Consider the following 12,464-nt stretch of genomic DNA (forward strand, 5'->3'; position numbering starts at 1 on the left):
ATTTTGAGTGTGTAAAAGCCTTGTATTGGGAAATGCAAATTGGTCTGCAGGATAAGAATTCCATCACTGACTTACCTAACAAATATTCCAGGTTGCTAGCAGGTTGAGATTTTAAAAGATGTATTTATTAGGTTTATAGTATTTCTTTAATTCAAACATTTAACACATATTAAAAAGTTAAGATTAAACACATGTGAAATTACACTGAAAAAATACGAGGTAGGGCTACTATTAAGTAACATTATTATGATGTTTATTTGGTTGTTTTCCTTTTTGTTTTTTTAACCCAGACTTAAATATATCACTTCAAAATGAGGGTTAAGTTTCAGAGTCATCTTTGGAACTCCTTATTTCAAGGAATCACTTTCAAAGTTGCTTTATGTCCTAGTATATTAAGCATATCTAAAGCCAAATACGTTACTTAGCCTTGAATCTAGTCTTAATCCTGGCTTGCTCCAGAGTCCAAGAGTTTGTTCCTTCAGTAAACGTTGAGCTTCTGCTATATGCTGGGCCATGTGCTAAGTTGTGGGAATGGAAAGATAAACAAGGCATACATAGTCACTACTCTCAAGCAGCTTAGAATCTAACAAGGGAAGACAGATGTATACTCCAGTATATGCGTATGAACAGGGTGCAGTGAGAACAGTATGGGACACACGACCTGTTGTGACTAGAGAAGTGAGTGAGTGAAGGGGTGGCATCAGAGAAGGCTCTGTAGAGCTTACTCTTGAGCTGATAATGAATTGATATTCATCAGTGAGATAAGGAAAGGCTGATGGGACATTGTGAGGTAGAGGTTGATGGTACTGGGCTTTAAGACATCTGGCAGTAGAGGTAGGTAGGGGCAGGTAAGGCATGATGGAAAGTATTGTTTTCCATGTCAAGTGATTAGGATTTTATCCCATAAATAGGCAGTAGGAAACCATTGAAGAATTTTAAGCAGTGAAATGATATGATCAGATACTCTGGCAGCAGTGTGGAGGGGAGATTGGAGAGGATAAGACTGAGAACAGGGAGATCAACTGGGTCACAGTGGTTCTAAACTGACTCATTAGAGTCATCTTGGGGAACTTGTTAGAATTGCAAACTTATGGCCTCATACCCCTGAGATTCTGATTTTAAGTAATCCTAGGGTGGGACCCAGGAATTTGTGTTATTAGTAACCTTCAAAAATGATTCTTATGTAGCTAGCTCTGTAATTTTTGTAGTTAGCTCTATACTGGGTTTACTGATTGATGTTTGAGATCCACTGAATACAGAGCCAAGAAGTAACAATAACCTGAACGTTAGCATTGAGGATGAAGGGAAGGATGTTGCAGGACTCAGAGGGTGATCGGTTGTGGGAAGGTGAAGAATAGAAAGATCACAATGGTGTCCAGATTTTGAGCCTGGAGTCATTTTCCAAACTAGGGAAGAAGTAGTATGTGTGTTTTGGGAGGAGGGAGGCACAGTGATTTCAGTCAGAAACATGTTAAATTTGAGATGCTGTGAGATTAGTTGGATATATGCTTCTGGAGCTTAGGAGCTAGATTTGGGTTGATGGTACAGATTTTAGAGTCCTTAGGAGGAAGTTCGAATCATAATAGGCTATTCACCCAGAGAGAGTACACTGAATGAGGAGTAAAAGAGGATAAAGGGCAGAATTTTGTGGGTGCACAAACTTTTAAAGATGAAGATTCAACGACAAAGCTTGAGAAGGAACATTCTGAGGTAGTAAGAGACTCAGGAGAAAGCAAGCCAAAGGAAGAGTTTCGAGAAGGAATTTCCACATATCTGGATCCATTACATAAAAGGACAGATGTGTAAGTTGTGATCTTTTTCAAAATATACATGGCAGGCCTACTGAATCTGGGGTGGTAGGGTATGGACAGAGGAAGGGGCAGTGGCTTGGCAAGGGGAAGGGTGCAGATCACACACATGTATTTTGAAAAAGTTCCTAAAAATTCTGTAACCGCTCCCCTCTCGGCCCAAGCCTTTTTTAACATTGGAGGACAGGGATTGTGCCTTTAGCTTGGCACATGTCAGGCATTTGATGAATGTTTATTTAATGGCTATCTTTGCTCTCTCAGTTTTAGATTCTGACAGTAATAAAATCACATTTATATAATAAAGACTTATCACCAGAACAGTTAATAATAATTGTAGCACAAGCTTGGGAGACAATTTCAAAGGAAGAGAGGTTGCTCAAACTCCAAAAGTATTTAGTCTGCTAAGGTGACTACTTGTAAGGAGCTAGCACTAATTTAAATGAAATGTTGGGCATATTGTTTTAAAATATTCTCATCCTGTTGTAATGTACACATAAATACAGAGGTTTTGACTTGTGTATTTTAATTAATAGAACAGACTGTAAGCCTGGAAGAGGCAGAGGGATACTTTTGCACAAGTGCTGACTAGGGGCTTTGAAGACCTAGGTTGAGATCCATATTCTGCCACTAAGAAAGTCACTCAATTTCTTTGGGCCCTCTTCTCTCATCTGTAAAATGAAGGTTTTGTCTAAGTGGTAATTCACATTCCTCCCCAGTCTAAAATTATGTGATGCTGTTTTCCTTAGGAAAGGTTAAATCATTTAGACTACAAATAGATAAAAATTTCCTTCTCTTTATCTGTCCCCACCATTTAGCTCTTACTGGATGTAATCCCATTTCTTTCACTTGTTCCCTTAATATTTAAAATGTACATAAAATTATTTAACAATGTTGTGAAATTATCGAACTAAAATTTTCAAGTTATTTTTTTGTATGTGTTTTTCTACAGGGTGCATCCTTAGACCATATTGAATTGTCCTCTGGTCTTGAATCTGAAAAAACATCTGCTTCAAAAGCCACTGGTATTTTGGAAGGTTTGTGTGTGTGGTGGGGGGAGAGCAGGGGGACCTGACCTTGCTCTGAAAGGGGAAGCATTGCCCTTGGGAGTGCCAGAATTGGGGACAGTTTTCATTTGTGAGCTGAAGCCATCAGTCCCCTAATTGTTAGATTAGGATATTTTTGTGATCGTGTGATTGGCTCCCACCCATGCCATTTTTTCCTGAGAAGCCAGTGCTGTAAACTCCTAGAGTGGGGCAGCACCAGCCACACACTCGCTGAGGTTGCACACAGCTTTGTGCTGTGGTTGCTCTTTGTCCCTGGTCATCTGCAGAACTGGAATTTGAGGTTCTGATTAAATGGCCAGGCAGTGGTGAGATGGTATGTTTTTGCATTTCTCATTGAAATAATGAAACGAGGGTACTTAAAAACTTTTCTACTATATCTATAGTTGTTATAGTCTTTCATTCAGTCTTGTCAGCAATGTAATGCGTTTTTTAAAAACAGGCTTTGGTTTGTTGATTCTGTTTAATTTTTTTTTAATGTTTATTTTTGAGAGAGAGAGAGAGAGTGCAAGTGGGGGAAGGGCAGAGAGAGGGGGACAGAGAATCCCAAGGAGGCTCTGTGCTGACAGCAGAGAAGCCCAATGCGGGGCTCAAACTCATGAACTGTGAGAGTATGACCTGAGCTGAAACCAAGAGTTGAATGCTTAACTGACCGAGCCACCCAGGCGCTCCTAATTTTCTTTTTCATAAATTTCTATTCTTAGCTTTATGATTTCTTCTGTTTTTGAGGGCTTAACCTGTTGACTTTTTCCTAACTTCATTCTTTATCTTTTTCTAATGTGTGCATTTGAAGCTGAACGTGTTCTTGTAAGGACCCAGACAGGAGTGTTGATATGAACCACGTTTTGGTGTTGTTCAGATCTAAGTAGTTTGTAATTTGTATTAATATGTCTTCTTTAGGGACATCTGGGTGGCTTACTCTGTTAAGTGTTCAACTCTTGGTTTTGGCTGAGGTAATGATCTCACGGTTCGCTTGGGTCTCCATGCTGACAGCACAGAGCCTTCTTGGTATCTCTCTCTCCCTCTCTCTTTCCTCCTCTCTCTTCCTCTCTCTGCTTCTCCCCCACTTCTGCTCACTCACTCTCTCAAAATAAATAAATAAACTTAGAAAAAAAATATCTTCTTTAGTTTGTGAAAGGGATTTTTAGATTCTCAATATTATGGGGTTAGGGCTATATTTTTAATTTATTTACATTTTCATTGTATTATGTTTGTTTGAGAGAGTAAGCACACACATACAGGGGAGGAGCAGAGGGAGAGAGGGGAGCAGAGAGAGAGGATCTTGAGCAGGCTCCATGCCCAGTTTGTGATCTCTCACAAACTGTGAGATCATGACCTGAGCTGAAAAATAAAGAGTAAGATGCTTACCCAACTGAGCTACCCAGGTGCCCCTGGAATTTTCTTTATTTTTGGCTTATTTTATATTTTTGATACAAGTGTGTCTCAGTGTATACATTTTAAAAATTTATTCTATATGGGAGAGGAATGATTCTTTAAGTTGCAGGTTTAATGTTTGTTATTTTTCATCCATTTCCTTTTGAAGTATTGCTTCCTCCCCATTCTTTCTGTTCTGTTTTCTAAAACACCAGCTATTTGGACCTTCTCGCTTTATTCTCTTAACTATTAATTGCCATCTTTTTATCTCTCAGTGATATACTCAGGGTGATGTCATCCAATCTGTCTTTTAGTTTACTAATTTTCTCTTCCGTGTCTTCTTTGCTGTAGGATTTAATTTTTTTTTTTTTTACTGCATTCTTAATGTCTATAGGTTCTGTTTATTTCTTTTTCAAATCTATCTGTTTGCTGGATGTACTATCCTGTTCTTTTATTATGGTTTCTATGCCCTTTTATCTATTTAATGATTTTAGTAATATTTTATGCTGTTTTACTTCATGTGTGCATATTCTCAGTAGTCAAATCTGCATACTGCTCTCTTTCATGGTTGTTTCTTTGTGCGATTTGTAATTAAAAAAAATTTTTTTTAACGTTTTTATTTTTGGGGTAGAGAGAGATAGAGAGCAAGCAGGGGAGGGGCAGACACAGAATCTGAAATAAGCTCCAGACTCTGAGTTGTCAGCACAGCGCCTGGCGTGGGGCTCAAACCCACACACCATGAGATCATGACCTGAACCAAAGTTGGACGCTTAAATGACTGAGCCACCCAGGCACCCCTGTAATTTTTTTTTTTTTTTTATCATGAACTTATCTTTAGGAGAGTTCTGCTGGGTTGTATACACTTGTCTTTGAAGTGGTTTTGTATTTGCTTCTTGCTATCTGCTGAAGTAGAAAGAGTTTGGGGAACAAGTTTTCCTATACATTTCTTGGCTTGGAGTTGCTTTACTACATAGATGGTATAAATTCAGATCCCATACCTGCTTGTGGCAAGACAGAGGTTTTGATTTCTCAGAGTTGACTTATTTTTCTCCCATCTACCATTCAGGAAGATAGAAAACTTCTTTGCTGCTTCTCCATGGTTTTTCTTATCCTCATTTTATGGACAGACCTATCCTTTAGTGCTCTAGGCCATGTGAAGGTAGCTCAGTTCTCCCCGCGGCTGATGGCAGAAACCACATCTCCTGTTTCTCTATGGACTATCCCAGCATCCTTCTCCATATATTGCCCAGCTTTGATTCCTTTTTCTTTTCTGGCACTGAGGGATTTCTTTATTTACAGGGCTTGTTTGCATATTAATCTATTTATTTTATTTTTTAATTCCTTTTAAGTAGGCTCCATGCTCAATGTGGGAGTTGAACTCACAACCGCATGACCTTGAGATGAGGAGTCACATGCTCTACTGACTAAGCCAGCCAGTGTCCCTAATCTTTTTTTTTTTTTTTTAATTTAGCATTTCTTCTGTGTTTTTATAACAGGGTATGAACCTGTCCACTTCAGCTCAGTCTGCCATGTTTTCTGAAACTGATAATAAACTTAACAGTTTTGGGGTGCCTGGGTGGCTTAATTGGTTAAGTGTCCAGTTCTTGATTTCAGCGCAGGCCATGATCTCATGGTTCGTGAGTTCAAGTCCTGCATCAGGCTCTGCTCTGACAACACAGAGCCTGCTTGGGATTCTCTCTCACACTCTCTCTCTGCCCATTCCCTGCTCACATTCTCTCTCTCTCTCCTTTCTCTCTTTTGCTCTCTCTCAAAATAAATAAACTTTAAAAAAATAATAAACTTAATTAAAAAAAAATAAGCATAATTTTTTTTTTACTGTGAGAGAGGTTAAGTTTTAAATATATTCAATTATATCATTATATAGTGGAAAGTTATCAAAATAATACGTTGTAAACTTCTATCTGTTGCCATGTAAAAGGGTTAACTAAGTGTTGTATCTTTTTTCCCTGTGCTTTCTTTCTTCTACTATTTTCCTTTGGATTAGCACATTTCCTGACTCATAGGAATGAGGAGGATCAAAGTGACAAAGAGGAGATTTCAGAAGCTGAATTTTCAGTAACAGAAACTCATTCTAGTCAGAAAACCTGTGTATTTCCTTCTGCTGATTCAGCGGTCAGCCTTTTCAGTGGCCAGAGTACAACTTCTCCTGGTATTGTTCTTCCCTTTTTTTGTTTACACTCTTATCTTCCAATACACTATTGTTGAAGAGTGTTTACTGGGAACACAGTTGTGAAGGATTTGTGAAGCCATTTTGCAATATTTATAAATTTCGGGGCAAGGGAAGTTACAATTTGTACCATTTATTGAAGAACTGTATTGTCATCTTCATTAGATATTGCAAGGATATATCTCTAACAAGATATAATGTATGATTAGATATCTCCAAGTTATTTTAATAAAATGTTAAGTGTATAGCAACTGGAATTACTGTACTATCTGATTTTTACAAAAATTGAGAAATTCAAACTCTGCCAACATTGAGAACCTGGAGTTTTAATTATGAAAACAAAACAACAGCTGTAGTGTATTGAGCCTCTGCTGGGTCCCCGATATTGCTGTGTTACATGCATTGACCCTGGTGTAAGCCTAACCTGTGAGGTAGATGCCATTATTGTCCCCGTTTTATAGTGGAGGATATTGAGACTTAGAAAAGTTTAGTGCTATTTTTCTGTTTCATTTGGAGCTGGCAGTTAAAATGCTATTGTTTAGTCCTAACAAATACATTTTGTCATATAAATAATAGGTTATACTAAATATAACACTTGGGCTACTGATAGTGGCTTTGAAATATATATTTTTTAGCCCTTAGCTATTGATGGTCAAAAATGATGAATTTACTGAGGGTTTATAGTATATTTTATTATCATTTTTAAAGTTAATATAAGCAGTAAAAATGCTATTTAAAAAAACTGTTGTGTAAGGTTTATTTATTTATTTTGAGAGAGAGAGAGTTGGGGAAGGGCACAGAGAGAGTGAGACAGAGAATCCCAAGCAGGCTGCATGCTGTCAGCACAGAGCCTGACATGGGGCTTGAACCCATGAGCCATGAGATCATGACCTGAGCCGAAATCAAGAATAAAAAGCTCAATCAGCTGAGCCACCCAGGCTCCCCAAAGATGGTATTTTTAAATGACATTGCTGTTATTTAAATAAAACTAGTAAGAATCTGGCTTTAAGTCCTGTAATTTTTTTCTCTAAGTTCTTTGTAGATTCCATTTGTGTTTTAGTCATCACGGGGAGACAATCATTTCTGCTTCACCAGGTTGTTGTGAAGATTGACTATTGTATATAAAGCACCGAGCTGCGAACCTGATTCCTCTAGGGTCTCCGTCATCGGCAGCTTTTCTCTCCCCACTTACTGGGGAGAGATGACACATGACGTTAAGGAGGTTGCAGAGAGTTCTGACTGTATGTGAGAAGCATAAACTCCATTTTATCCCAGGGAATCACTGGAGAATTCTGAGCAGAAAAGTATAATAAGGGGGTTTTGAGAAAGACTAGAATGGAGGCAGAGATCCTTTGGTGAGCTGTTAAATTCATCTGGCCTGTGAAACAGTAAGAACCTGGGCAGTGTGTGAGAAAGCGAGAGACATTCTGAATAGGCAACTGCTGTCACTAAGTGGATAAAAGAGGAGAAGGAGAAAATGAATGGCTACTTTGTGTTGTTAGACTATAGGCATGAGGATATCCTAGCTCTGATGTCAAATTCGAGAGCACCTGTAGACCAAATGTAATAGTTGAATGTGATGCTGGGGTATATAAATGGCCATATTTAGGATCCAGTTTTTTATAGGAAGTGGAACTTGATGAGAGGTTTAAGCCTGAAAAACAGATGTAAGAGCCTTTTATATAATTATATAGTTAAGAATTAGTGCATCTGTTATCACCAAGCAATATGGAAAAAGGGAAAATGCCAAAGAGCAACCTGTGAAATGTCACCCTGTAGAGAGGAAGGGGAGCCTCCCAGTGAGGGACATGGACAAGTAGACTCTGGCGAGGGATTTTCAAGAAGTAGTAAGTGGCTAACAGTTTCACAAGAATCCATAAAGTCAAGAATAAAGATTGAATTTGTTAAGGACATTGGGTACTTTCAATATAAATATGAAGAGTAGAAGAAAGCTGGCTGGGGATAGAGATAGGCTCAAGAAGCTGTAAGTATAGACTACTTAAGAATTCTGATATTAAAAGGAAGTAGAAAAATAAGATAAGAGAAATGAAGTCAAAGATCATTTCAAGATGGGGATAAAGACAAAATCTTTAATGTTTAAAGGAAGAAGAAAAGAAAGTAGGAAAAGTGAGATGGAAAGTACCAGGTTGGGGAGGTGATTCATTCAGGATTGTAATAGCTTCTTAAGTTAGGAAGTGAGAGAAGAAAGGAGAAATGTCAGTAAATGGCATAACACATATAAAGATGGATAATTAAAATGTTTTTCTCTAGTATTCAATATCTAATGTAAATTAAAAAGGAAACCAAATTATTTTTTAGAGTACAGAATTTAGATGCCCTAATGGGTGTTTTCTCTTCCAAAGTTGGCATCTTAGAAGGATGGATAGTCACTCTCTTACTTCTAATGCTCAAAACCAGCTTAGATTTTCTCCTTTGAAATTGACTTCTGTTTCTTAGCACAGTCTTGTGGGTTTTTAAAAAAAATTTGTGAGAGAGATAGCACAAGTGGGGAATGGGGCGGGGTGGGTGGGGGAACAGAGGATCCAAAATGGGCTCCGTGCTTATAGCAGAGAGCCCAATGCAGGACTCGAAATCTACAAACTGCAAGATCATGACCTAAGCTGAAATCAAGAGTTGGATGCTTAACGACTGAGCCATCCAGGTGCCCTTCTTGTGATTGATCTTAACGGTGGCAAATAATTTACTCACTGAAAACAGATCTAAGTTTTGGAAATAGCTACAAGATTTCCAGAGGCATTTCTGAGAAATGAGGTAGATAATCAGGCTGAGAGTCACTGTTTGGAATTAAAAAAAAAAAAGGAATTGTGATTTTCAAGGAATAAAGCTGATCTGTGTGTTCAGTAAATTATGAAGGCAGTCCCATAGAAGAGTTCCAAAACTGGTTTGAAAATGAACTAAGGATCAAATCATCCTGTGTAACTACTATGAAAAGGTATTTATTTGGATATAACACTTTTCTGCCCTTTGATAAAAGGAATCAGAAAAGAAATTTATAGTTATGATCTCATGGTTCAGGAGTTTGAGCCCTGCATTGGGATCCTCTGGTCCCCCCGCCACCGCCCCTCCTCACTTGCTCTCTCTCTCTCTCTCTCTCTCTCTCAAAAATAAAACATCTTAAAAAATTAGATATTCTCCCAAATGTATTACTTTTAGATCACCAGAGCTTTTTTGTTTTTTGTTTTAGTAAATTGCACTTCAGTATTTTAAACTGTGTAGTAAGCAAAGGACTGTACTTCCTAAAGTATATTATTCCGAGTACTCTGGATAGAAAAGCAATAATCTGAAAATGCAGAGTATTCACTACCAAATAGCTTATTCAAGAGGAGGATGAGAATACTACACATACGTATCTTTAAACCTATTTGGAGGTTTAAATATATTGCAATTTCTGGTTATATAATTTCTAAATCGGATTAATAGATGAAAGTAAAAAGATAACTGACCTAAAATTTTTATTAATAATGTTTCTTTTTTTAGGTGTGAATAACAGTGATGAGTTATTCGAGAGGTAAATATCTTAAGAATTCATTCACAATTTTACTTGAAGTTGGGCATAAACTGAGTGGAAAACTTTGTTGTTCATGTGTATGTGAGCTGCTACACTACATATTTTTTCATGGACTCTAGAAATATAATTAATTTTCACTGAGAATGGAATGTTTTAAGAAGCTGAGGTTTACTATATTACATCCTTCACTGTTTTAGCATAAGGAATTAGAATATAATAGACTGCATTTGCTACATTTCTTTAACTGCCTATATATTCAGCAGGCAGGACGGGTAGAACTGATCTCCTGAGCCTTATGTTCACTTTTTTAAGAGCCCCTAAGAAGTCACCAATTACTAATGATTAGACTTTTGCACTGAGGATCACTGGAAAGTAGAAGGAACATTAGTTCTAGGTTTATGATTTTGGTGTTTGTTTATGCTCTTGGAAGGCATAGTTTTACATGTTCATTTTTTAAACTTTACATGTTCATTTTTGATTAATGTAATTAAGTTATAGATACTGACTTCTATTTCTCAAATTGCATTTGAAAATGAAGTATTTCAGTAGACCCACTCCGGATGACTGGATTGACTGATATTGCCGACATTATTGAGGACATTATAACAAAAGATGGAGTTTCCAGTGAAGAGCTCGGCTTAACAGAACAACAAGCTAAGACTATCTCCAGGTAATAATTGAATAATTCATTTTTAACCCATTTAAAATGTTTATGGTTCAAGAATATGGTTCAAAATTAGTCATATTTTATTTTATTTTAAATTTTTTTAATGTTTATTTTTGAGAGAGAGAGCAAGCAAGCATGAGTGGGGGAGGGTCAGAGGGAGAGGACGAGAGAGAATCTGAAGCAGGCTCCACGCTGCCAGTGCAGAGCCCCATGTGGGGCTCAAACCCACAGACCATGATATCATGACCTGAGCTGAAATCAGGAGTTGGTGGCTCAGCTGACTGAGCCACACAGGTATCCGCAAAATTTGCCATATTTTAATGTGATGTTTGTGTGTCACTCCTTCCCTTTCCCAACAGTAGACAGACTTGTGTATTTAATACAGCAGCACATCTGTATCCTCTGAGTTTTCCCAAGGTCTCATCACTTTATTTTTGTTGTCATTATTATATTTTAATTTATTTATTTTGATGTTTTTAAAAATTTCATTATAGTAACATAGAGTGTTAGTTTTGGACGTACAATAACAGTGATCCAGCAATTCTATACATTACTCAGTGCTCATCGAGACAAATGTACTCTTAATCCCCATCACTTCTTTTCACCCATCCCCCACCCACCTCCCCTCCGGTAACCATCAGTTTGTTTTATAGTTGAGAGTCTGTTTTTTGGCTTGTCTCTTTTTTTTTCTTTGTTCATTTGTTTTTCTGAAATTCCACATATGAGTGAAAACATAGGGTATTTGTCTTTCTCTGACTTACTTCACTTAGTTATACTCTAGCTCCATCCATATTGTTGTAAATGGCAAGGTTTTCTTCTTTTTTATGGCTGAGTAATATTCTACTCTATGTATGTGTGTGTATGTATGTATGTATATATACACACATCCATTCATCTGTTGGTGGATACTTCTTTATCCATTCATCTATTGATGGACACTTGGGCTGCTTCCTTAATTTGGCTATTGTAAATAATGCTGCAGTAAAAATAGGGGTGCATATATCCCTTTGAATTTTTGTATTCTTTGGGTAAATACCTAGTAGTAGAATTATTGGAGCATAGGATAGTTCTATTTTTAATTTTTTGAAGAACTTCCATACTGTTTTCCACAGTGGCTGCACCAGTTTGCATTCCTACCAGCAGTGTATGAAGGTTCCTTTTTCTCCACATCCTTGTCAACACTTGTTATTTTCTGTGTTTTTTTATTTTAGCCACTCTGACAGGGGTAAGGTGATATCATAATGTGGTTTTGATTTGTACTTGCCTGATGATGAGTGATGTTGAACATCTTTTCATGTGTCTGCTTGCCATCTGTTTCTTTGGAGAAATGTCTGTTCATGTCTTCTGCCCATTTTTTAATTGGATATTTGTTTTATTTGGTGTTGAGTTGTGTAAGTTCTTTACATACTTTGGATACTAACCCTTTATCAGATATGTCATTTGCAAATATCTTCTCCCATTCAGTATGTTATCTTTTAGTTTCGTTGATTGTTTCCTTTGCTGTGCAGAAGCTTTGTATTTCAATGTAGTCCTAATAGTTTGTTTTTCTTTTTGTTTTCCTTGCCTCAGGAAACATATCTAGAAAAATGTTGCTATGGCTGATGTCAGAGAAATTATGGCCTGTGCTCTCCTCTAGGATTTTTGTAGTTTCAGGTCTCACATTTGGGTCCTTAATCCATTTTGAGTTTAATTTTTTTGTATGGTGTAAGAAAGTGGTTCAGTTTCATTCTTTTGCATGTTGCTGTCCAGTTTTCCCAACACAATTTGTTGAAGAGACTGTCTTTTCCATTGCATATTCTTTCCTTCTGTGTTGCAGACTAATTGACTATATAATAGT

The 12,464-nt window shown here is 37.3% G+C and overlaps 1 protein-coding gene across 6 annotated transcripts in view; it reads left to right on the forward strand.

Annotated features, from left to right (window-relative positions):
- CPLANE1 (ciliogenesis and planar polarity effector 1) overlaps positions 1-12,464 on the forward strand; it is a 139,910-nt gene that overhangs the window by 99,948 nt on the left and 27,498 nt on the right. For 5 of the 6 annotated variants that reach the window (XM_042951784.1, XM_042951815.1, XM_042951823.1 and 2 more), the window contains 4 exons: positions 2,758-2,842; positions 6,249-6,413; positions 9,930-9,960; positions 10,499-10,630. In XM_042951784.1, the coding sequence (XP_042807718.1) occupies positions 2,758-2,842; positions 6,249-6,413; positions 9,930-9,960; positions 10,499-10,630 (413 nt within the window). The remainder of the gene's footprint in view (positions 1-2,757; positions 2,843-6,248; positions 6,414-9,929; positions 9,961-10,498; positions 10,631-12,464) is intronic. The other variant, XM_042951790.1, reaches the window with a different exon arrangement.

Source organism: Panthera leo, chromosome A1, assembly GCF_018350215.1.
Source record: "Panthera leo isolate Ple1 chromosome A1, P.leo_Ple1_pat1.1, whole genome shotgun sequence".
Lineage (NCBI taxonomy): Eukaryota > Metazoa > Chordata > Mammalia > Carnivora > Felidae > Panthera > Panthera leo.